This window comes from Dysidea avara, chromosome 2, assembly GCF_963678975.1.
Source record: "Dysidea avara chromosome 2, odDysAvar1.4, whole genome shotgun sequence".
NCBI classification, from domain to species: domain Eukaryota; kingdom Metazoa; phylum Porifera; class Demospongiae; order Dictyoceratida; family Dysideidae; genus Dysidea; species Dysidea avara.
Genome location: NC_089273.1, coordinates 1,941,281 through 1,966,263, shown reverse-complemented (window position 1 = coordinate 1,966,263; position 24,983 = coordinate 1,941,281). Strand labels below are relative to the sequence as shown.

At 36.1% G+C, this 24,983-nt stretch overlaps 1 protein-coding gene across 1 annotated transcript; it reads left to right on the top strand.

Moving 5' to 3' along the window:
• The first annotated feature begins 4,451 nt into the window (after nucleotides 1-4,451).
• On the top strand, nucleotides 4,452-17,002 carry LOC136246345 (probable serine/threonine-protein kinase DDB_G0271682). The gene is made up of 4 exons (XM_066037738.1): nucleotides 4,452-4,499; nucleotides 12,269-12,391; nucleotides 13,445-13,520; nucleotides 15,663-17,002. Exons 1-4 carry the CDS (start codon nucleotides 4,452-4,454, stop codon nucleotides 16,823-16,825), a joined length of 1,410 nt encoding a protein of 469 aa, XP_065893810.1. The 3' UTR covers nucleotides 16,826-17,002.
• The last annotated feature ends 7,981 nt before the right edge of the window (nucleotides 17,003-24,983 follow it).

The following is a 24,983-nucleotide window of genomic DNA, read 5'->3' as shown; positions in this document are numbered from 1 at the left end:
GTTGGTATGGGTTATCTCCTGGTTTTGTATGGCTTTTTTCCCACAGCTCCTGGTTTTGTTTGGCTTCCACAATTCACTTAATACAAATCCGAAGTGGAGCGGAACATCGGATTTCATTCTTACCTTTGAGCAGTTTACATGCTCCTAGTTTTATCCGGCTTCTTTCCTACAGCTCCTGATTTTGTTTGGCTTCCACAACTCACTTAATACAAATCTGAAGCGGAGTGGAACATCGGATTTCATTCTTACTTTTCAGCAGTTTGCATGGGTTATCTCCTGGTTTTGTATGGCTTCTTTCCCACAGCTCCTGGTTTTGGTTGGCTTCCACAATTCACTTAATACAAATCCGAAGTGGAGTGGAACATCGGATTTCATTCTTACCTTTGAGCAGTTTACATGCTCCTAGTTTTATGCGGCTTCTTTCCTACAGCTCCTGATTTTGTTTGGCTTCCACAACTCACTTAATACAAATCCGAAGCGGAGTGGAACATCGGATTTCATTCTTACTTTTCAGCAGTTTGCATGGATTATCTCCTGGTTTTGTATGGCTTCTTTCCCACAACTCCTGGTTTTGTTTGGCTTCCACAACTCGCTTAATGCAAATCCGAAGTGGAGCGGAACATCGGATTCCAATCTTACTTTTGAGCAGTCAGCATGAATTATCTCCTGGTTTTGTATGGTTTCTTTCCCACAGCTCCTGGTTTTGTGCAGCTTCCACAACTCACTTAATACAAATCCGAAGCGGAGCAGAACATTGGACTTGATGATTTCATTCTTTATTTTGTGCAGAGTGTAAGCTACGGTACCAGAACGAGTATATAATCAGAATCACGATAAGAACATAAGATTTCATATTTCAGGCAGGATTTCATTGAAGGTGTACGAGATTTCGAATCAGTTGGTGACCCCTCGGTTAAGACACATTTCACTACGCTTGTATACCTTAATTGTGTGACATGAATTTGGCACCGGCTTGTTAGGGGCGAGTATTGCAGGTGTACACCTGCTGCTGTGCAACAGTAACATCATAAATTCCACTGCATACCATTTTTCATTTAGATGTCTTGAACATATTGCAGTCCTACAATCAAAATTTCAGCAAACACAGACCATGACTTAGCCATTGGTGCGAAAATATTGAAGATACACCTTTTGAATCACCTTAAGGTTTAAGATTACGCCAAAGGGAATTTGAAACTAAATTAGTTACATAGTTATTAATCACTTTAAGGTGTTAATCAGCAATCGTCAATTTGTTAAAGTTTTATTGAATTATTATAGCACATTATAATGTTACAGTAGAATCACTAAGTCTAGACAGACCAATATTTTAATTATTTTGTTGAGAGGCTATGTAGTACAGTACAATAATGTTGGGTTGGTGTACATACACTCCATATATGGGTAATACTAAAAATACATCAGTGTTTGCTGAAATCTAAACGAATACCCTAAATCCTTGTTGATTTGACATGTAGTGTTAAGATAATTGCAAATAAGTGTTTTCCTGGCAGCAGGTTTTAATACATGTCTGTAAAATGTAGAATAACTACACTGTAACAATAATTTCTAGAAGAAAAGCAATACAGGAGGTACATCTAAAGTATAGTGGCATACGATACCAGTACTTGTACTGAAATCATCTGCTGATACTGATACCAATACTAAGCATTGAAGCCTACATAACTTTAATAATACTGAGTGATATAGAAATTTCACTGTTATGATACATAGCTAGCTATAGCTGTTAAAATATCACAGTAATTGTGAACTTTGATTGAGAAGTGATGTTCACCAAATTAAGCAATTAGTAATCCACAATGGTTTCCATCAAGTTTAGCATATTTGTTCATACAGTGAATATGAAAGTTATTGAACTCATTTTTTAGGTAATTAATTGCATGGGCAGCCAATAATTCTACAATGTTTGTTACAGCCTTGCAACCAAACCTTTACATGAAAAAGCAAGCCAAATATTTATAAACTTACTTCTTTTTGAGGAACAGCTGTACTATCATTTAATCACAAAGATTCACATGCTTTAATATAATAGAACATACGGAGCAAGTGTAGCAATAATTAGAATAAAGTAACAAAGGCTTTGTATTCACTACTTTGTTATCCCTACTAACTTATTTGCTCTGGAAACTTAAGTAGAGATTGTTGAAGATTAATAAACATGGTAAGTGTCTACTGGTGGTACCTGCAGCTTTGTACTACCGATACCAATCCAATACTGATACCACTAGTATCGGCATCAATACCGATATTGGTAAGCCTCTACTAATTAAAAGTGTGGCTCATCTATTAGCATATTATAATGTTTGCAGTAATGCTACAAAGGATAGTTATGACACTTTCTTATATACTTGTTGTTGCATAACTAAGACGTAACACTGTAGCCACAGTATTAAAGGCCATCAGCAACATGGTTGATTCTTGGAAGTTATGAACTTCAAATTAGTCAATAGCTGTATACTGTAGTTCATCTGTATGAAATGTTTTGTACAATTTTAAATACAAAATTAATATATTTTACAATCAGATAGATCCCACACAACTCACCACTGGGCTTCAAAAAGCAGCTAGCAAAAGCAAACAACTTAACATGGTGACAGTGAAATTTGATCTTACATATATTCATGTGCAGTAGTTTTGTAAAAGTCAAACCTGATGTCATGAGCAATAAGAAAGATTTTCCTAGACTTAATGACATTTGTGTACTGCATGTACATTGAAACAGAATTTCTGCATTAAATAACTTGCTTAGGTAGCAAAACGATGAAGTACTGTAGCAGGTCATTATGAAGAACAAGTAGTCTATCAGTCCCTATTGGAATATGTAGGTGCTTAGAGTTACAGCAATGACTGATGACCTACGTACATAGTAAAATGAGTCCACACAGCTAACTATACCTGCTATAATTTAAGAGGTGGCCACATAACATGGCATATGAAACCCTCTGTCAAGTGTGGGCAAACACTTACTGCAATTCATTTACACTATGATTGTAGTTTGAACAATGGTGACCAACAGTATACTACATTCTATACCAGTCAACCCTCTAGTCTGCCAGTTCACACCATTAATTTTTAGAATAGGTGCTTATTAGTGTCATGGATGTGAAATCAAGGTCTGCAGAGTTAGCTAGCATGTAGCTACAAGGTAGTGAATGTACCATATAGAAGAGTCTAAAGAGAAGGCTTGGCACTATATAATACATCATTTTTGCGTACTGCAATCCGGATTTATGTAGGGAAAAAGGGGGGTGGTGACCAGGTAAAAGTGTACATATAGTTGGTCATTTAAGACTGTGTCATGAGTGTTGATTTTGATTTTTGTGTATGGTTGGTAGAGCTTGATGTATGAGCGTAGTAGTGATGTCATAATGATGTAATATCTAGGACAACCATGTGACCTCATGTCCACAATCATTCTATTAGTATAGTACACTGCATATCAGTTGAATAAACAATTTGTGTGAGATCACTGAGATAGCTATGTATGTATTCACCACAAAGTACTAGCAAATTGATCTACGTAGGTGCATGGATATCTTCCAAGAAACCTAGGCTATTTGAATTAAATATTACTCAGGATATTAGGGTATTTTCATCATTATGGAAGTAAAATCAGGCTTTCTGAGATTAAATTTTGCTTGTTGTGCATGCCATTTTGAAGATAAACTGGCTTAGAATGTTTTACAAAAGTACACTTTCTGAGATTGAATTTAAGGACTTTTTTGAGAGATAAGCACAGGGGCGGTGGAGAAGGCCAAAGAGTGAGGGGGCCAGGCCAACTGTAAGGTAAAGACCAAAAAAAGGTCACTGCCTGGTGACAATAGCTGCTCTACACCAATTATATCTCCTTATTTATAACTACACATACATAACTAAGTAGCTTGTTACACTGCTTCTCTGGATACTGTGACTGCTCTATTAGAATATCCAGATCCTGACTGTTCTATTAGAGTATCTCGATCTTTTCTTGCAAACAGCATCCCATAAAAAGGGGAGGGGGCATGGCCCCCCTGGCCCTCCCATCTCCGCCACTTATAGTTAAGCATACTTTAGGAAAAACAGTATAGTACTCTGAGGACTATAATAAATTATATCGATGTTTGGGTATGTAAGTGAAGACTACTAAACTGAACAACATTGATATGAAAATTAACTGCTATATATAATTGTGACTGGTCTGACAAAATGATGCATATACCCTGTCAATTTTTGACCTTACTTTTAAAGTTTAAACTTTTATTACTTTTTCTGTGGACATGATAACTATTTAAATTTTTCATCACTTATGTAGAAAGTTATGGAGATTTTACTGTAACTACAGAATTGTTATAGCTTACACAGAAATGGAGATACACATAATTAAGCAAACATGTATATTTTCCAGCTATAAGCCATATTTTGTCAGACTCAGTCACAATTAATGTTTGAAGATGTCCATGTCCACTTCCATGTCCGTGTCCAACAAAGTCTGGGATTGGGTGAGTAACATTGAGAAATGGCTTGTTCTTCATGATTACCTGCTATTCATTCCAATGCAAGTTGTTTGATACAGAAATTGTATTTCAACAACTAAAAACACCTGCAATAGTTTCTGAAGAGGTGGCCACATAGATAACATGTAAAATGAACCATTTCAATTGTGGGGCAAACACTTGCTGCTATTCATTTACACCATCCATGTTACACGTAATGTATAAAGATGGCCAACAGTAGACTGCATTTCTGCCCCAGTCAACACTCCAGTCTGCCAGTTCACACCATAAATATTTAGAATAGGTGATTGTAAGTGTCTTGTAAGTGAAATGGAGATCTGCAGAGTTAGCTAGTATGCAAAGAATGTACCGTATATGCACGTACATTTTTTTATATCTACCCATCCATATACATGCCTGATAACCAGAATAAAAAAAAGGCCTTGTGGGTATGATTTACAATATCATGATTTACAATATCCAGATTTATAGACAGTAAGTAGATTGTACCTATTATTCCAAATTAACTAATTTAAAATAATCTATTTTTGTGAGAATACTGCAATAAGCCATATACAGACATAGTTTTGGAATTATTGATCATCCGAGAGGATAATCAGTGGAATATTCGGTGGCTATCTCTTCTTAATTGAATTAACTGAAAGCTGAGCCAAAATTACTAGCTACAAAATAGGCTGAAAAATTTATAAAAGATAAATATACCCTAAAAGAACATTCAAATATTTTAATAGAGTAGTCATACCATGTCATGTTAAAAATCTGCTACCATTAGCTGAAACTGGACACATGATTACCTCTCATTCTGAACCTTGTATATCTTATGCCACTGCAAGTCACTGAACGCATCTAAGTCTCTATTATGTACATAGATGCTCTAGTCTGCTGTAATATAGAGGAACTTACCTACATGCTAAATATTTGACCTCTTTGGATTTTTCATCAGAAACTTGCAAATGTGCAGCGAGAGCAGGAGGGTCATTACCATTATCTGTTATCTCTAGTACTCTCAACAGTGCAGCTAGTTATAATAGTCCAGATTAATGTAGTTACGTATAGTCACACTTTAGTTCAACTTCTTTAATATCTTGTGAAGACCAATATCAAAGAGTCCACTACACATCTTCCAATTCAATGAGAATATTTTGGTTACAATACACAAGGTGGCTACTCTATGAATGCAGCAATCTTGAAAACTGAAATATACATACTCAAGATTTTATTGTTCAGACAAGTAGTAGAGCAGTACAGTGCGATAGTTGTGCACTTTTTGATACAATTATGAAACTTTCCATATAAGGTGTACTCCTTGTGACATATTTTTTGATATAGTGCCATCGCATATTTGACCTTGGTGACCTTTACAGCCATTTTTGTATAGAAAATTCACCATTAATTTTTGTCTTTATCTCCCTGAGGCATCATTTTGCACAGTTTCAAATTAAAGTGCTGCTAAAATAGACTATTCGGCTTTTATTTGAAGTCAATAGGTAATTGCATTTCAAAGTTATGATCATTACTAAATTATATGAATTACTTGCTCATTAGTAATTTCCCCAAGGACTAAGAATTTTAAAAATGTTCATAACTTTGTAGTGGAATGAGACATTAACTTCAAACAAAAGTGAATAATAGTTCTTAGATCAATGTTGATACCATGTTTTAACAGTGTAAAATAATGCCTCAGGGAGATAACAACAAAGATATTAATTTTCAATGAAAAATGGCTGTAAAGGTAACCAAAGGTAAATCCATGATGGTTCTATATCAAAATAAAATGTCATGAGGAACACAATTTGTGTGGAAAGCTTCACAATATTATTGTATCACAAAGTACATGAAATACTCATTTTTGGTGCTATGTACTCTAGTAAATTTAATATATAGTTCAATCTTAAATAATGGAGAAATGCAAGCAGCAATGACATGTAGGCTCTGATGAAATAACAGAAAATCATTGAAATAATGTGACCTGGCCTGTGAAAATAGGGAATGTAAACACATACAGGTAGGCCTGCATCAAATATGCCAGGATAATAAAAAGCATAATAGGCTGAAGTATTATACCAGCATAATGCTGGAATATTAGGTTGATATTTCAAACTATGGAGCTTAATTCCATGACAATAGATCAATATACACTCCCTACCTAATTGATTAGTCAGTGAAAACTGCAAACTGCAATAGGACGCTCAAATGCATTGTACATAGTACCTTAGATCGATACTCTCTAATAGAACAGTCACTTTATAGTAAAATACTCTAATAAAACGTTCATTGATTAAAACGTTTGTAACAATGTTGCTAACCTAGGAGCATGATGCAAGCATAATGGGAACACCTGAAAAGCATAATAAGTGAAATTTTTTGGGAAATTCCTGTAAGCATTTTGGGCACAATTTTGAGCATATTTGCCTCAGGTCTACATACAGGGTAAATCTCAATGCTAGAACAGATTATCTGTATTATGTAACTTGCAGTATATAGCCAATTTAATATATACTGAATTTACATACATTGAAAATTGTGCGGCTATAGCTTAGTAACATAAAAATTAAAACAAATAATTTTTTTTGTCCACAAGCACTATTTTCACAAGACCTGTCACAAATAATGAACTGAACAACTTTGCTTGAGAATGTTTCACTGCATGAAGGTAATCTAACTAACTTTGTTTTAACTACTTGTGGCTGGAACACTGATTAGCCAATGTTTATGATGAAATAATAAAATTATACTTCTTACATATATGCCTATAAATTACTCCCGGAGAAAATTATCATCATGGAGTCTTGAGAATTAAAACAACTAACTGCAGTATTAATGAGTATTAATTAAGAAAAAGAATAATGTGGGAATAGTTACTGTAGGTTAGATACTGTATGAGAGAAAAAGGACACTTTTTAAAGAAGTGCTGGAAGGAGTTATCAGTAGATGTGACCAGATTTGCGGATACACCTTTTACATGTGAGCAAATAAAATGTTGTGACAGTTGTCTCATTACACTGATTAAGCTGCTGTTTCTATCAAAATATAGCCAGTTACTGAAGTTACACTCATGGAAACTTTCAGACAGTTATATGCTGCTGTGATACAAAAGTTATGACGTTTCAAAGTTCAAAATGTGGGTCACATTTTGTGTATGAAAAGGTACCTTTTCGTCACAAATTTCAAGAATAGTTGGCCCAGCCTATATAGCCGTAAGGATAGATATATATGAATGGATGAAACATTTAGTGCATATGTATGTATTATGCACCCAGTGTGATCCAGTACTGTTGGATTACAATGGAAACAGAGAAAAATAATGTTGGTAGCACTTTATCAAGAATGTATGCTTGCCATAACATTACTATGTCTACTTCAGTATAGCATTTGAAATATCAATCTCACAGTGTGATTTGGTTACGTGCATGGCAGGGTAATAATTATAACACTTTGCAAATTGTAATGTAATTTTGATTTCAAGCTCAAGATTAACAAGGCTTGAGGTTTTCACTGCTTCGTCCTAACTGATACCATTTGGCATAAAGCAATATGTATGTGATGTACTCATCATGGACTTTCCTTTGTCCTCCTTTGTGTTCCATATCTTTTTGCTGACAATGAAAGTTATGGTAGTGCACCAATTGCTTTGTGCTCCTATTTCATAATAATAAAATAAATATTGTCCATGATTTTTTTGCATCACTCCGGTCCTCCAGCAGTTGAAGTAAAAAGATTGGTTGTAGAGTAGCTTCATGTATTATTAGTGTGTAGATCAGTATATAGGGAAGATCATAGTCAAACACTATATGAAAGTTCACATTGTGTGGTACAATTGTAGTCTCATACATCTGGCACTATTCTATCTTTTGATGTAGTGTTATAGTAGTTCACTAATGATTAATAAAGTCTATGAAAAGTATACAAATACTTTGGAATTTTACAAGCTAGACGGAATCATTACAATAATAAAGTACTTAAAACTAAAGTGCAAATTTAACCGTTACTTTAGTTATGCTTATCATTTGGGCTAATGACCCACCTCAGGATCCAGGGTTTGACAAGAGGGATGCACCATAATCAGGGTAGTAGGTACAGTAGCTTTATAAGCTGCCTCTAGAAGAGTTAAGTGCTTTACATATTTCAGGACTGAAATTTTTGGTTAGCTAATTTTATGCCAAATATCTAAATCATAGCATAGATACAGTATACCAAAAGGGATTGGAAATGGAAGTAACTCAGATGATATCTCAGTACAAACTCTCAATGTGATGTAACAGACATGAAATACCATCCGTGTCTCAAGCGCGAGTGACCGTCACCATAGATACCAGTGCAGCGTGAATTCATTAGAAGCCACTTTTGTGCATGTTGTAGAAGAACTGCAGCCTAAACATTGTGACAATTGGGCTAATTATTGTCGTACTTGATGGCCCAATTACCTATGCATGTTGGAGTTCATGAGTGCTTTGAAGTGACTGTTGACGCCCACTTTTGTGGTAATTTTTTGCAGGCCAGCAACCGAGCACCACTTCAAACAGTTGCGTACTTTTGTAAGCCAGCCAGTAAGAGCAGGTGGACCTCAGTACTGTGTAAATGGTGTATTCAAATTACCATTTATATTACCACAATTGCACTTTTTAATAAATTTGCAGTTTACACTTGTGTAATTTTCGAGGACACATCAGTGACCCTATGTACTAATATACCACATCATTTTTTACTAACACACTAGTAGAGTGTAAAGTGAATATTGGATTGTTCTGTAACCATTTCTGTGAAGTGGAATCTGATGACTAACACATTGAAGATCACGTACATCTTAGAAAGCACAAATTCACTCCAAATATGATTGGTTGTCTATATCAAAGAACAGAAGACAATTATGTACTGGGAAAACTGAAGGCACACTACTGGATTTGTGCACAAACAACTTAAAATACTTTACGATACAGCTAGTACATATCCAAGAGAGTTTGTATAGTTAAACACTGGATGAATTTTGAAGGAGCTATTTCTGAGCAGACAGAGCAATTTACGAATGATTAGTTAGCTACAAATGTTATCTAGAAATAATTTTTTATCGGTCATTTCAATTAATGAGGTCAATGATGAGTTCCAATCTATGATAGTTCTTGGGAAGTAGCTGTTTCAATATGCTATAACCCAGGCTACTCTGATTTAAGCGTTTTGTTCCCTTGGTGGTAGTGTAATGATGTGTGTGTCACCCATTTCCTAGATGCTTTCATGTAAACCTCTGTGTCTATAACAGAGAAAGTGGAACTAATTGCCTACTTAATGAGTTTTCAAGGTCCAGAAAGTGGTCCAATTGCAGACCACCATATCACACGAGATCCTCTAGTAGAACATTCAGAGTACCCTAATAGAGCAGTCAGTGATTGTTCCATTTTTAACTATCAACTACACATGCATTTAACTATTCATTATCCTGTAGATGCTTCTACTCTTGTATATAACTAGTCTTCACAATTTCATGAAATGAACTTAGTGTATAGCTCAGTACACCCATGCTGATTGCTATCACTGTGACTCTTTAATTTATCTCTGTGTGTGTATTGTAGTCGGTTAGTGTTGTTATACATTCAGAGTTGTAATTATCATTTATATTGCTGCTGTGCTGCATGTTGCATAACATGAGTGACTGCTCTGCCAAGTGAAACACTACACATGAGAGAAACTAGTCTTATTGAGTTGAACACAAACTACCACGTTTGTTTTCTTGTACAACTCAAGTACAGTAATGATTTTATTCTGTTTCTGTGTCTACAGTGTAGTGTGTGAAGTAAGTGACCCATTATTGAAGGCCACGGTGGGCTATTAAACTACTAGCTACTCACTGCTATAGATCCTTTACACCGAGCCACTCTTGGAGTTGATTTACACCAAACACGCTTGTAGCTATATGATACTAGAGGACCTGATAGTTTTGCAAATAATCATTCATTCAACGATTTTGTCATTATAAATCTATTTGGTGGTGGAACTTGTGTCCTTGGAAGCAAGAGAAGCATCATATAGTAACTTTGTCTCCTATATTAGATCATATTTATTTTGATTTATTGTAAATGCTTTTGTTCGTGTTGTAAGTGTACAATGTTTAATTGTTTTTGTGTGTTGATTTTGTTTTTGCTTTGTTTTTGTATATTGTGGATATGTATTTATACCTATGGCAGGGAAGAACGGCTATTGCAGGGGTGATTTTCGACTGTTTGGAGTTTAAATCATAAATCGCAGACTAGCTAGCTGGCTACAGTGTCCCAACGAAGCCTGTATCAATGCACGTGTCACCTGAAATGTGGCTGCTATAAGCACTATCACAGCAAGCCATCTGAGTAGACTTGTTTTCTCCAATGCCATTGCTTAGTTACGACGTGTTGACATCATGCGAGACATGAATATGTTTGTGCGCGAGTCTCTGTTTCCAATCTCGTTGGAAAGTATACTGTATCTATGATCAGAGTAATAACATACTTTCTAAGTGTTCTATATTGATCAAGAACTACATGTAGGGATCAGTATCAGTCACGAGTTCCACTATAGAACCTAGTGTAAATTGTTTTATTACATGCAAAGGGTACATCCATGGGTGGGTGTTACAGTGTTCATACTCAGTGAAGGATTCTTAATAGTGTTACACACAGTGAGTCTGACTATTCTATTAAAGCATTTTACTGACTGCTCTATTAGAGTATCTCGATTTTGTGCATAGATTTTTTGGGGGAGAGGGGGACACATGCCTTCAGTGCCCCTCCTCTGGAACAACTACTCTCAATGATCAATGATAAAATAGTTATATTGACCAGTGGTAGCTACATACTATCACAACTACTCTCAATGATCAATGATAATAGTTATATTGACCAGTAGTAGCTACATACTATCACAACTACTCTCAATGATCAATGATAATATAGTTATATTGACAAGTAGTAGTTACATACTATCACAATTACTCTCAATGATCAATGATAATATTATCAGATATTGCATTGCTACTGTGAGCATCTATCTCCATGGCATCTATCTTCATGAGAGATTTTGATATGATCAACTACTGGATAACTAAATTCTGTAGGATGAAATTTATGTGCAAATGTGTGACCACAGGGTTGTGTTCACATGATGTTTAGCTACTTTTCAAACTTTCATTACTCTACTATACATACTGCTATAGCAATGCAATTTTCAGCTCATAGTAAGCATTTAATTAGCTGTATGAAGCATGTTACAGAATGCAAATACTCCATGCCAATACTGAGATCTGACCTGCAGTGATGCAGGGTGTCGTTTGTGCCCACATGCCCTGTTTTCGCAGGCCCAGTCACACATATTAAATGCTAGACTTATTACCTTACTGTTTTCCATGGAGAATTATTGTGATGACATTTCATGCATAACAAATCAAGTTCCTAGAATACTGTTATAGTAATAGACATGCATACATTATTAAATGGAAAGTGGTTTTAAAGTTTTGCTGGTAGCAATCCACAATACTTCCGTACCATTTAGCTATCAACATTAGTTTGTTTCATATAACATTTAGTGGACCTTATATAGTAGAATTGTTTCCATAATTGTACCAATTATATTGTATTTAGGTGACTTATGGAAATACTTATAGTTACAGTTGTTTGCTTGTTGCAATGACCATTTGACCACACAACACATCACTGTGTGTCTTGATCTGTAAATGAAAATAATATGTTGTGTTTACTGCGTATAGTAATAATCTTGTCATTTTATTAATGTAGATAAGGGAAGGTCGCCAGTATACTAAAAAGACTCCACTGGAAAGAGCAGTTGATGACAACAAGGTGGACATCGTCTATTGCTTGATCAAAGAGTTCAATAAAGATGTTTCCAGTGTTGATCAGGTACAGTATAAACAATAATAGCCCTTACTGTATCATCATCTAACTACATATTGATGTCGAACATTTGTAGTACTGTTTGTGCATAGTTTTCCTGTGTGAATGCCTTAACACTATAACCTAACCGTGGTTAAATTATCGCAATATCCTATTTTCTTACAACTATTGTCAGAAGAAATAATTATGATGCATAAAAGTCAATACAAAGTTATACATTTCTAAGCCATACATTAATGTAGAGGTTCATCAACAGTATTGTGTGAGACCCATACTCTTATAGCTGGTAATTAGTTTATAGTTTCAGTACGAAAATTAATAATGAGCACCTACTAGTGCTGTGAACCTGCAGAGTTTACTAAAACTGATTATTGGAAAGTGAATTGGATATTGACTGGTTATTGCCTGATTGCAAATTAGCAGACATAATGTACTTTGTTGTCTCAGCAACAAACAAAAAGCCGCATAAAATTTTACAAAAAATACGTACACTGCATCTGCATCAGCCGCTATACTGGCTATTGATATTGTAATTGGATGTTGTCACATGCCATAATGTTATAGAACTCGGTGCAGTGGAAGGGTGGTTTGTGTTGGAAAGCATGCCATAATGTGCTGTATGTGCTCAAGCTAGCATGTTAAATGGTACGTACTCAACATGCCTGTGTTGGAAACAGTAGGGTGGTAACAAAGTGACCATCAACATTCTTCCTTAAAATAACAGTTATTACAATCACATATTTACACATGCTGTGAGGTTATGTTATAATGTTAGCACTTGTCAGCAGGGGTAATTTATTGTTTATCAAGTGTTTACCAAGTGGGTTGGCAAAACTAGTTTAGCAAATAATTTCCTAGACTTAGACAATAACTGGTTTTTCCATACTGTTTCATAACACTAACACCTACAGGGTATAGTGGAAAAGCAAAAGATTACATTAAATTGTTATCACATTTCCTGAACTTCACAAATTTAACTAGCTGTTATTGATACATTTAAAACTGCAATTGCGTTTTCATTCATGACTACCAGCATCACAAAGTCTTCCTGTTATCTAGAATTACCAATCAAGGATTAGAAAAATGGTTCAAGATTATGAAAGATCTCATCCTAATCTGATGATTCAATCACAAGGTATAGATGCAATTATTGACTTGTTTGTACATTCTGTTACATTTCTTGATCTATACAGCCCATGTCTGAATGAGGCACTTAAACGAACACCAATAAAATAAAAGCCACACTGCTCCAAAGTAATAGCAATAGAAAACATAATCAATTATTGGTGGCCACTAGACAATTATGCTCCAATTTTATCTATTAACCTGTGCTGCACTTCTTAATAAGTTTATGACCTTCACAATTTACATATATAGATACCTGTTCAGCTGTTTATTTACTACACATGTACTGACTGAGGTACCTGACTGCTCCAAAAGGGTTATTTATATTTTCTCTGCACTATTACATGTTATATATTAGTGCTAGGTATATAGTGTACTGGATATACCAGGATACTAGGATACTATGTAGTTGTCATTAAACTTCCCTTTAAATACCAGAAATATTGGCATTTGGTGTATTATGCTATGAGGGAAGCCCAACATTAGGTCTTTGGTATTTAATTAAGTTTTGTGTTGATGGTTTGGTGTAGGGATGCCACGATAGTCGTGACATACGACATGTCGTGACATAAAACTCCATGATATGATATGACATAGGCTTCTTTATGTCATGATATAAATATCTCCTAATAATGCACACTTTTCCATTCATTTTGATCAAATTTGATGTAATAAATATGAGAAAAATTGACAAATAAGTATGAGCAATGTTGGTTGTTGATGTCATAGTTAATATTGCTGATGTTTAAGTTATCATGTTTGAATCAAAATAGCTCTACAGTTTCATAAGTAATAGCTTCAGTTGTGAAACTTTAAGAATTGCTTATATCGTGACATACGACATGTCGTGACATAAATCTCTATGACATGTGACATAAAAATTTCTATGTCGTGGCATCCCTAGTTTGGTGGTGGCCACAAGTCCTACCTGTGTGTAAACTGTGAATTAGGTTACAATGTATAGTGCCAGCCTATTGTATAGCAGTTAGAAAATTGTAATTATATACCCTGTTAGACACAAGTAACTTTTCTTGTGGCATATGTCCAACTATAAAATTATGTGTTAACACAAATAAAATTGATTTTATTTAATGTAGATTTGTTGATTAACATGAAATGCAGGATACCAGGGTATTTCTCAAAACCAGATTCCGGTAGCAAAAATGCAATAACATTCAGAAATATTTTGTATCTAACTTAAATTAATTGTATCAAATTTCGTAAAAGTACAAAAAGTACAAATTTATCACTTTGTAATTCTTGCAATAGAATTCTTAGAAACGTGGTGAGTTTTCCTTTTCTATGCAGTCTATTACCAGAATGAAACCATGGGAAAACAGTGTGAGTGACTAATGTTTAAAGTGTACAAAACCAAACTAAAATCTCTTTTCAAATTCCTCTTGGTTCATTGTGTCCACTTTTTTATCCATAGGTGCTTTTCTTCAACATATGTGATCAGCTTTGCATCTAACTTGTTTGTACAAATTGAAAATTTGCGGTATATTTATATGAGAAATTTGTATTATGGTTTGTACTGAATAGCATAAACAAAGCTGCACATGTACAGCATCATACAAGTCATATTGGAGGCCAGAAAATATGATTGGGTCTTTATTTTTGGGATCCCCATTATACAGAACTATACTGACAGTAGTGTAATGAGCTTAGTATATGACCACTTAGCTGCCTACACTTTTAAAGCAGAAATTATCTTACTTCCATCAAAAACATGCTTCCCAGACTCATATGAGTATTGTTTCTCGGTACCTATTGTCATAACTAAGCTAAGGCAATGTGGTAGCTAAAATACAAGATAGGATACTAAATACTGAAACACCCTGTATTCTCAATGTGTTTAATTTTATTATCCATTCAGCTTTTCTGATAATTTCAAAAACTGGTTATTTCAGCAAGTAACATGTTAACGCTAAGCTACAGACACAGTTTGTCATCCCTTCATTAGCAAACAATGCTGGTGCAGTGATGTATATCATTCAACAGGCATCACAATTTCTGTGTTGTCTATCAACATACATGCATGCACTGCACCATAATTATTACAAGTATAGTTACGTAATACTTGATACATTTTACCAAACTGTAGCTAGTTATTCATACAAAATTATAGTAATTTATTCTTGGTATCATTTAGCCACACCTCAAAATGTGATGGCTGGTGTGCAACAGCTTAAAATGGTGGATGACTATCAACAGAGAAGGAGCCAACCGCAACAGCAACAACCACAAAATCAGCAACGACAACCAGAGCAAGCACAACAGCTACAATTGCAAATAAACAATTTAATGACACAATTTCAAACATTGCAAACAACTGTCACAACAGAGCAAGAAAAGTCACAGTTACTAGAGAGAAGATGTAAATCACTAGAATCAGCTCTAGCTTCTGAACAGGAGAAGTCCAGGTCGCTAGAAGCAAGGTGTCAAACTTTGGAGTCTAGTGTGGCAGCTGAACAGCAGAGGTCCCAGTCAAGATATCAGAATCATGAGGAGAGGCTGAAAGAAGTTGAGGACACAGTTGAACAATTGTGGTCAATTTCAAGGGATGAAGTCAACCTTACTAAGGAGATTATAGGCACAGGAGGATGGGGATATGTTACTGAAGCTGATTTCAGGGGAAGGAGAGTAGCAGCTAAATGTCTTCATACAGCCATCACATCTCAACATAATCAACAATTGTTTGCCAAAGAAATGAAAATATTTGCACGTTGCAGGCATCGCAATCTCCTAGAATTCATTGGAGCTGTTCCTGACCACCCAGCTATCATTGTCACAGAGTTGATGGACACCAACCTCAGAGAAGCCTTGAGTAATGGAAGAGCCACTCCAAATCATATCCATCCCATCTGCATGGATGTGGCTCAGGCATTATCATATTTGCATGGCATCCAACCCCACCCCCTAATCCATCGTGATGTCAGTGCTCCCAACGTCCTACTGAAGGCTGTTGACAAAAGAGGATGGATAGCCAAGTTGTCTGATCTTGGTTCAGCACAGTTTGCTAATATTGCACAGACCCTTGCTCCTGGATGTGTGGTATATGCTGCTCCTGAAGTTCGTCAAGAAAGTTCTGCTCGTAATCAGACCACGAAGATGGATGTCTACAGTTATGGTGTGCTTCTAATAGAGGTCCTCATCAGAGAGATGCCTCTTGGTAATGTTGCAGATCTGATCACTAGTATCCAACTAACATGGCCAAAGTTTGTTCCACTGATCAGGCAGTGCACTACCAATGAGCCATCCAGGAGACCAACTATGATCCAGGTGATCACCACGCTGAATACCATAACTATCTGAACAGCTTTTAAACTGTATTAGTTTATTTTAGGATTCATAGCATTTTTAGATTTTGTTTGTATTAGGTAGCGTTTTTGATCCTTTATTATTGGTAGGAATATTTAATGCTATGAATACATTTTAATAAACAGTTGTTTTGATTTGAGATTCATAATAGAGTATTAATATTAAATATCACCGTTTGCATGTGAAGAGGTTGTTGTAGTCTAAAATGTAGTGTTCTATTATTTTTATATAATACAAGCTATGTTTATAAGAGGTGAAGTGTAATGTATAGTAGTTCTACTTGAAGTTAATCACAAGAGAACTCTTGAACTTCTCTAAACTTTGCACTGTATAGTGCAAATAATGTATGTAATGGACTGGACAAATGAGCATTTTGTGAAGCAAAATTTTTGGTGGAGTGTTTCAATAATATCATGACATATGAGAATCAAGACACACGGTAGTGTGTCGTGCGGCCCAAGAAGCCGGCGCGTAACACCCGTGATCAAGACACACGGTAGTGTGTCGTGCGGCCCAAGAAGCCGGCGCGTAATACCCGTGAGTATATTGACAGGAAGAAAGAAAACGCAATTTTCGCACCTCCGTAGCTCTGTGCTTCCTTGATGAAACAAGACGATTTTTGCTGTGGACATTCCCTCCAACTGCAGCACTCCACATTCCAAATTTGAGCGAAATCGCTTAGCGAGTTCCCGAGATATGCGACTTCAAAAATTGGCTCAGTTTCTTCGTTTTTTTTCTTCTTATTTTTCTTTTTCTTGTCGCACACTTACAAAAACTGCTATAAAACTCGAACGCCATATCCGATTGCCTTGAAATTTGGCACACAGAAGGGGGATATAAAGGCGCACCTCGGTATTAACTTTGGCTTGGAATACGATAAACAGGCAAAGAGTTATGAGCGATTATTCACGAAAAATAACACCAATATGTTGTCACGCCTACAGGGTAAACCGCGTACGGGAAGAAGCTGAAAATCGGTGGGTGAATAGGTTAACTATTGAACCTCAAACCTTTTGTAGTTTGAAAGAAATCGAGCTAAAAACCAGGAAGATACAACGAAAAAACCAACAGTGTGCAACAATTATGCAATCGAGATCAGCTAATAAAAAAACGACTGCTTGCCACGCCTACCAGATAAACCGCTTAGGGTAATGCTTTGAAAATCGTTGTACAGATGGAGTAATCATCTTAGAAAGGCTCATCAATGGTGTAGAAGAATCAGACTTAAAGCCACGGAGTTATAACACGAAATCCAACTTGGTGCGGCAAGTGCGAGATCGAGATACTCTAATAGAGCAGTCATCCTAATAGAGTAGTCACCCTGAAGAGAATTCAAGAGATCAGCTAGAAATAAGAAACCTGTATAGAGATCAGCTACACACAAGTCACCCTGTAGAGAGATCAGCTAGAAGAAGTTACCTTGTAGGGAGTTCATGCAACTATGGAAAGAGATAGTTCAGCTAGAAAAAATCACCTTGTAGAGTTCAGCTACAAAGAAACCACCATGTAGAGAGTTCAGCTACAAACAAATCGCCCTGTGGAGAGATCAATAGAAGAAGTTACCTTGCAAAGAGTTCAGCTACAAAGAAACCATCATGTAGAGAGTTCAGCTACAAACAAATCTCCCTGTAGAGAGATTAGCTAGAAGAAGTTACCTTGTAGAGAGTTCAGCTACAAAGAAACCATCATGTAGAGAGTTCAGCTACAAACAAATCTCCCTGTAGAGAGATCAGCTAGAAGAAGTTACCTTGTAGAGACTTCGGCTTCAAACAAATCACACTGTAGAAAGATCAGCTAGAAGAGGTCACCTTGTAGAGAGTTCAGTTACAAAAAAACCACCATGTAGAGAGCTCAGCTACAAACTAGTGACCTTGTAGAGACATCAGCTAGAAGAAGGTACCTTGTAGAGAGTTCAGCTACAAAGAAACCATTCTTTAAAGAGCTCAGCTGCAAAAAAATCACCTGTAAAGAATTCAGCTACAAATAAATCACCCTGTAGAAAGATGAGCTAGAAAAAGTTACCTTGTAGAGAGTTCAGTTGCAAAGAAACCACCATGTAGAGAATTCAGCTACAAACTAGTGACCCTGTAAAGACATCAGCTAGAAGAAGGTACCTTGTAGAGAGTTCAGCTACAAAGAAACCATTATTTAAAGAGCTCAGCTGCAAACAAATCACCTATACAGAATTCAGCTACAAACAAATCACCATGTAGAGAGATCAGCTAGAAGAAGTTAAGTTCAGCTACAAAGAAACCATCATTTAGAGAGTTCAGCTTCAAACAAATCACCTGTAGAGAGTTCAGCTACAAACAAATCTCCCTGTAGAGAGATCAGCTAGAAGAAGTTACCTTGTAGATCGTTCAGCTACAAACAAATCATCCTGTAGAGAGATCAGCTAGAAGAAGTTACCTTGTAGAGAGTTCAGCTACAAAGAAACCACCATGTAGAGAGTTCAGCTGCAAAGAAATCACCCTGTATAAAATTCTACCACGAACAAATTGCCCTGTAGAAAGATCAGTTAGAAGAAGTTACTTTGTAGAGAGTTCAGCTACAAAGAAACCATTCTGTAAAGAGCTCAGCTGCAAACAAATCACCTGTACAGAATTCAGCTACAAACAAATCACCCTGTAGAGAGATCAGCTAGAAGAAATTACCTTGTAGATAGTTCAGCTACAAACAAATCACCCTGTAGAAAGATCAGTTAGAAGAAGTTACTTTGTAAAGAGTTCTGCTACAAAGAAACCATTTTGTAAAGAGCTCAGCTGCAAACAAATCACCTGTACAGAATTCAGCTACGAACAAATCACCCTGTAGAGAGATCAGCTAGAAGATATTACCTTGTAGATAGTTCAGCTACAAACAAATCACCCTGTAGAGAGATCAGCTAGAAGAAGTTACCTTGTAGATAGTTCAGCTACAAACAAATCTCCCTGTAGAGAGATCAGCTAGAAGAAATTACCTTGTAGAGAGTTCAGCTACAAAGAAACCATTCTGTAAAGAGCTCAGCTGCAAACAAATCACCTGTACAGAATTCAGCTCCAACAAATCACCCTGTAGAGAGATCAGCTAGAAGATATTACCTTGTAGATAGTTCAGCTACAAACAAATCACCCTGTAGAAAGATCAGTTAGAAGAAGTTACTTTGTAGAGAGTTCAGCTACAAAGAAACCATTTTGTAAAGAGCTCAGCTGCAAACACATCACCTGTACAGAATTCAGCTACGAACAAATCACCCTGTAGAGAGATCAGCTAGAAGAAGTTACCTTGTAAATAGTTCAGCTACAAACAAATCTCCCTGTAGAGAGATCAGCTAGAAGAAATTGCCTTGTAGAGAGTTCAGCTACAAAAAAACCATCATGTGGAGAGTTCAGCTGCAAAGAAATCACCACTGCCCAAATTTCAAGGCAATAACTCTTTCCAATCTGAAGTTATCAATTGTCAAAGTTGGCAAATTGGATGTGTGTGGAAGGCCCCTTTTTGCAAATCCGGTCACATATGTATTATATATATAATTTGTACATTTACTGATAAAATATTTAAAGTATATCTACTTCATCTTTACTTCTTCCTGTAGTAAAGAAAAACAACATAGGTTAAAAAAGTCCCAAAGCTGGCCATAGGCCGGTTTTGGGGTATACAAATACAAAAAGAAATGAAATCTAATCCAAAACAGCCAAGCTGTAAAAAGTGTGCGGCCCTTAGAAAGGCTATGGTGAAAAAAGATGTGAAATCCAAGGTGGCGGCCAAGAAATGGCTGTGATGGTAGGTTAATGGTAAAAATTTAATAACGACAATTCAGGTGAATTTTTGTGCAGCGGGCTGCACACTTTTTTTACAGCTTGGCTGTTTGGGATTAGATGTACTTAATATGAAATTTTGAAGGATGTTTTTATAAAACTGTTTCACTGCATGATTATAACTTGCAATGTATTACATTAGCTAGAAATTTTCCTCCATTAGGCATGAGGCTATTGTGCTCCAAAAATTGAGCATTATGCTTTTGATCAGTGTTCAAAAATCACTTAGCAATACTAAAACAACGCTACTGAAGTTATGATCAATATAAGTTTGCAATTGGTTTTGTGTGGAAGACATTTTTCACAAATGTGGTAACATATTATTACACTTAAAATTCTGTTTTATATTTTTTATTATGTGTTCAGAACTGATTATTATAAATTGTGACCAGGCCTACAAAAATAGGGTATGTGTGCACAACAAATTTGTCTACTTTTCAAACTTTCATGACTCATAACTTTTTGTGTGGTTATCATATTACCATGTACTTTTCAGCACTTACTAAATGTTTAGTTGGTTGTATAATACAAGTGACAGATTGCATATATTCCATTGTACTACTGAGATATGACTTGTTATGTGATTGTGTGTAGTGTGTTCTCACATGTCCTATTGTTGCAGGCCCGGTCACATTTATAATTATCTTGCATGTGTTTTAATTATCCATTTCCAAATACATACATGTAGAACTGTTCTAGTAAAAGTGTTGATATTCACATGCTCTTCTCATTCTACTACTCTATAATGAGCGTATCTGTTCACTGTTTTCCATGCAAAATGTACAGAGTTTATATCCCTCAGTATCAATCTTACAAAATTGTACCAATTATACCATCATCATGTCCTTTACTATTAACAATGTATTATTCTCCAAATTATGTCAGAAAATTGATATGTAATTAACTAGTGGTTGCTCTAGGTTTCTAGTTTTATGTTAACGTTGGTTTAGGGAATATCTTGGGGAAAAGTTGCATGATTTTAGCATAAGTTTTGGGCTGTTTTCAAGCCTTCAAATTGAAAAAAATTTCTGCAGCGTCTGAGGGTTGTACCCTCGACCCCTTGAGATTCTACTTTATATTACAGACATATAACAATAGTCATGCTGTGCCCTAATCGACCTACCCTGTCGGTCAGGTCTAGAATTGCCACTGATCACAGGTTAACTACATTTCATTGCAAGGTTTCATGTCACTGAGAGAGTTAGACATCCAGTCACTAATTGTGTGTATGATGGAAATGATGAGTGAGAGGACATGATAAAAATAGTCTATGATATGTGGTATGTAAGTGACCGAAAAAGTTGGCTAGATATCACATATCAAAGCTTAAATCCATGATCCATGATCTACCCCAATCCTAAGTGGATTATTCTATGATCACACCAATGTTCTCAATAATAGTCCTGAAAATTTCATCATGATGGTGTAGGAGATATAAAGCAACATGTGGAGTATTGTAAAACAATTTTGCAACACTTGTGAGAGACATGAGGCATTATGACAATTGAGTGCTAAAAGTGCACCTGTGTATTATGCCTTTGAGAGAAATTTGACTGATAATAGCATATTAATGGTTTATATATTATGCCACAAATATTGTTTCAGTTTCCAATTTTTTTAGCTGTGCAATAGTTCATATCATAATCATTCTACGTGACTACTTTAATAGAGTAGTATTATTGCTTGTCATTTGACTGCTCTATTAGAAATTTTTAACAGAGTTGTGGAATGTCTGGTTGATCTGTAAATATCACAGGTTAACTACATTTAACTACAAGGTTTCATGTCACTGAGAGAGTTAGGATATCCAGTCACAATTGTGTGAATGGTGGAAATGATGAGTGAGTGGCCGTGATAAAAATAGTGTATATATGATGATTGTAAGTGTCTGAAACAGTTAGCTAGTTACCATATAATTATGTGATCGAATTTGTAAAATCAGCCATATGGTCGCACATGAAACAATTTGAATTTTATTATTTTAAGGTGATGCTGTTTAGTGCAGGGTCCAGTTTTAAAAGTATTTCAAAAACTTAATTGTAATTCAAGGAATTGAGAATTGATTAACAACTGCATTTACACCATAAATCTTATTATTTAATCATTACTTTAAGCATCAAATGTACCCATATATATGAGTAAGTTTCCAAAAGTCAATCACATCAAGACACACGGTAGTGTGTCGTGCGGCCCAAGAAGCCGGCGCGTAACACCCGTGAGTATATTGACAGGAAGAAAGAAAGCGCAATTTTCGCACCTCCGTAGCTCTGTGCTTCCTTGATGAAACAAGACGATTTTTTCTGTGGACATGCCCCCAAACTGCAGCACTCTACATTCCAAATTTGAGCGAAATCGCTTCGCGCGTTCCCGAGATATGCGACTTCAAAAATTGGCTCAGTTTCTTGGTTTTTTTTTTCTTATTTTTCTTTTTCTTGTCGCACACTTACAAAAACTGCTATAAAACTCGAACGCCATATCCGATTGCCTTGAAATTTGGCACACAGAAGGGGATATAAAGGCGCACCTCGGTACTAATATTGGCTGGAATACGTTAAACAGCCAAAGAGTTATGAGCGATTATTCACGAAAAATAACACCAATATGTTGTCACGCCTACAGGGTAAACCGCGTAAGGGAAGAAGCTGAAAATCGGTGGGTGAATAGGTTAACTATTGAACCTCAAATCTTTTGTGGTTTGAAAGAAATCGAGTTAAAAAACAGGAAGATACAACGAAAAAACCAACAGTGTGTAACGATTACGCAATCGAGATTAGCTAATAAAAAACGACTGCTTGCCACGCCTACCAGATAAACCGCTTGGGGTAATGCTTTGAAAATCGTTATACAGATGGAGTAATCATCTTAGAAAGGCTCATCAATGGTGTAGAAGAATCAGACTTAAAGCCACAGAGTTATAACACGAAATCCAACTTGGTGCAGCAAGTGCGAGATCGAGATACTCTAATAGAGCAGTCATCCTAATAGAGCAGTCACCCTGAAGAGAATTCAAGAAATCAGCTAGAAATAAGAAACCTGTACAGAGATCAGCTACACACAAGTCACCCAGTAGAGAGATCAGCTAGAAGAAGTTACCTTGTAGGGAGTTCATGCAACTATGGAAAGAGATAGTTCAGCTAGAAAAAATCACCTTGTAGAGTTCAGCTACAAAGAAACCACCATGTAGAGAGTTCAGCTACAAACAAATCGCCCTGTGGAGAGATCAATAGAAGAAGTTACCTTGCAGAGAGTTCAGCTACAAAGAAACCACCATGTAGAGAGTTCAGCTACAAACAAATCGCCCTGTGGAGAGATCAATAGAAGAAGTTACCTTGCAGAGAGTTCAGCTACAAAGAAACCATCATGTAGAGAGTTCAGCTACAAACAAATCTCCCTGTAGAGAGATTAGGTAGTAGAAGTTACCTTGTAGAGAGTTCAGCTACAAAGAAACCATCATGTAGAGAGTTCAGCTACAAACAAATCTCCCTGTAGAGAGATCAGCTAGAAGAAGTTACCTTGTAGAGAGTTCAGCTTCAAACAAATCACCCTGTAGAAAGATCAGCTAGAAGAGGTCACCTTGTAGAGAGTTCAGTTACAAAGAAACCACCATGTAGAGAGCTCAGCTACAAACTAGTGACCTTGTAGAGACATCAGCTAGAAGAAGTTACCTTGTAGAGAGTTCAGCTACAAAGAAACCATTCTTTAAAGAGCTCAGCTGCAAACAAATCACCTGTACAGAATTCAGATACAAATAAATCACCCTGTAGAAAGATGAGCTAGAAAAGTTACCTTGTAGAGAGCTAAGTTACAAAGGAACCACCATGTAGAGAATTCAGCTACAAACTAGTGACCCTGTAAAGACATCAGCTAGAAGAAGTTACCTTGAGAGAGTTCAGCTACAAAGAAACCATTATTTAAAGAGCTCAGCTGCAAACAAATCACCTATACAGAATTCAGCTACAAACAAATCACCATGTAGAGAGATCAGCTAGAAGAAGTTAACTTGTAGACAGTTCAGCTACAAAGAAACCATCATTTAGAGAGTTCAGCTTCAAACAAATCACCTGTAGAGAGTTTAGCTACAAACAAATCTCCCTGTAGAAAGATCAGCTAGAAGAAGTTTACTTACCTTGTAGAGAGTTCAGCTATAAACAAATCACCCAGTAGAAAGATCAGCTAGAAGAAGTCACCTTGTAGAAAGTTCAGTTACAAAGAAACCACCATGTAGAAAGTTCAGCTACAAACTAGTCACCTTGTAGAGACATCAGCTAGAAAAGTTACCTTGTAGAGAGTTCAGCTACAAAGAAACCATTCTGTTTAGAGCTCAGCTGCAAACAAATCACCTGTACAGAATTCAG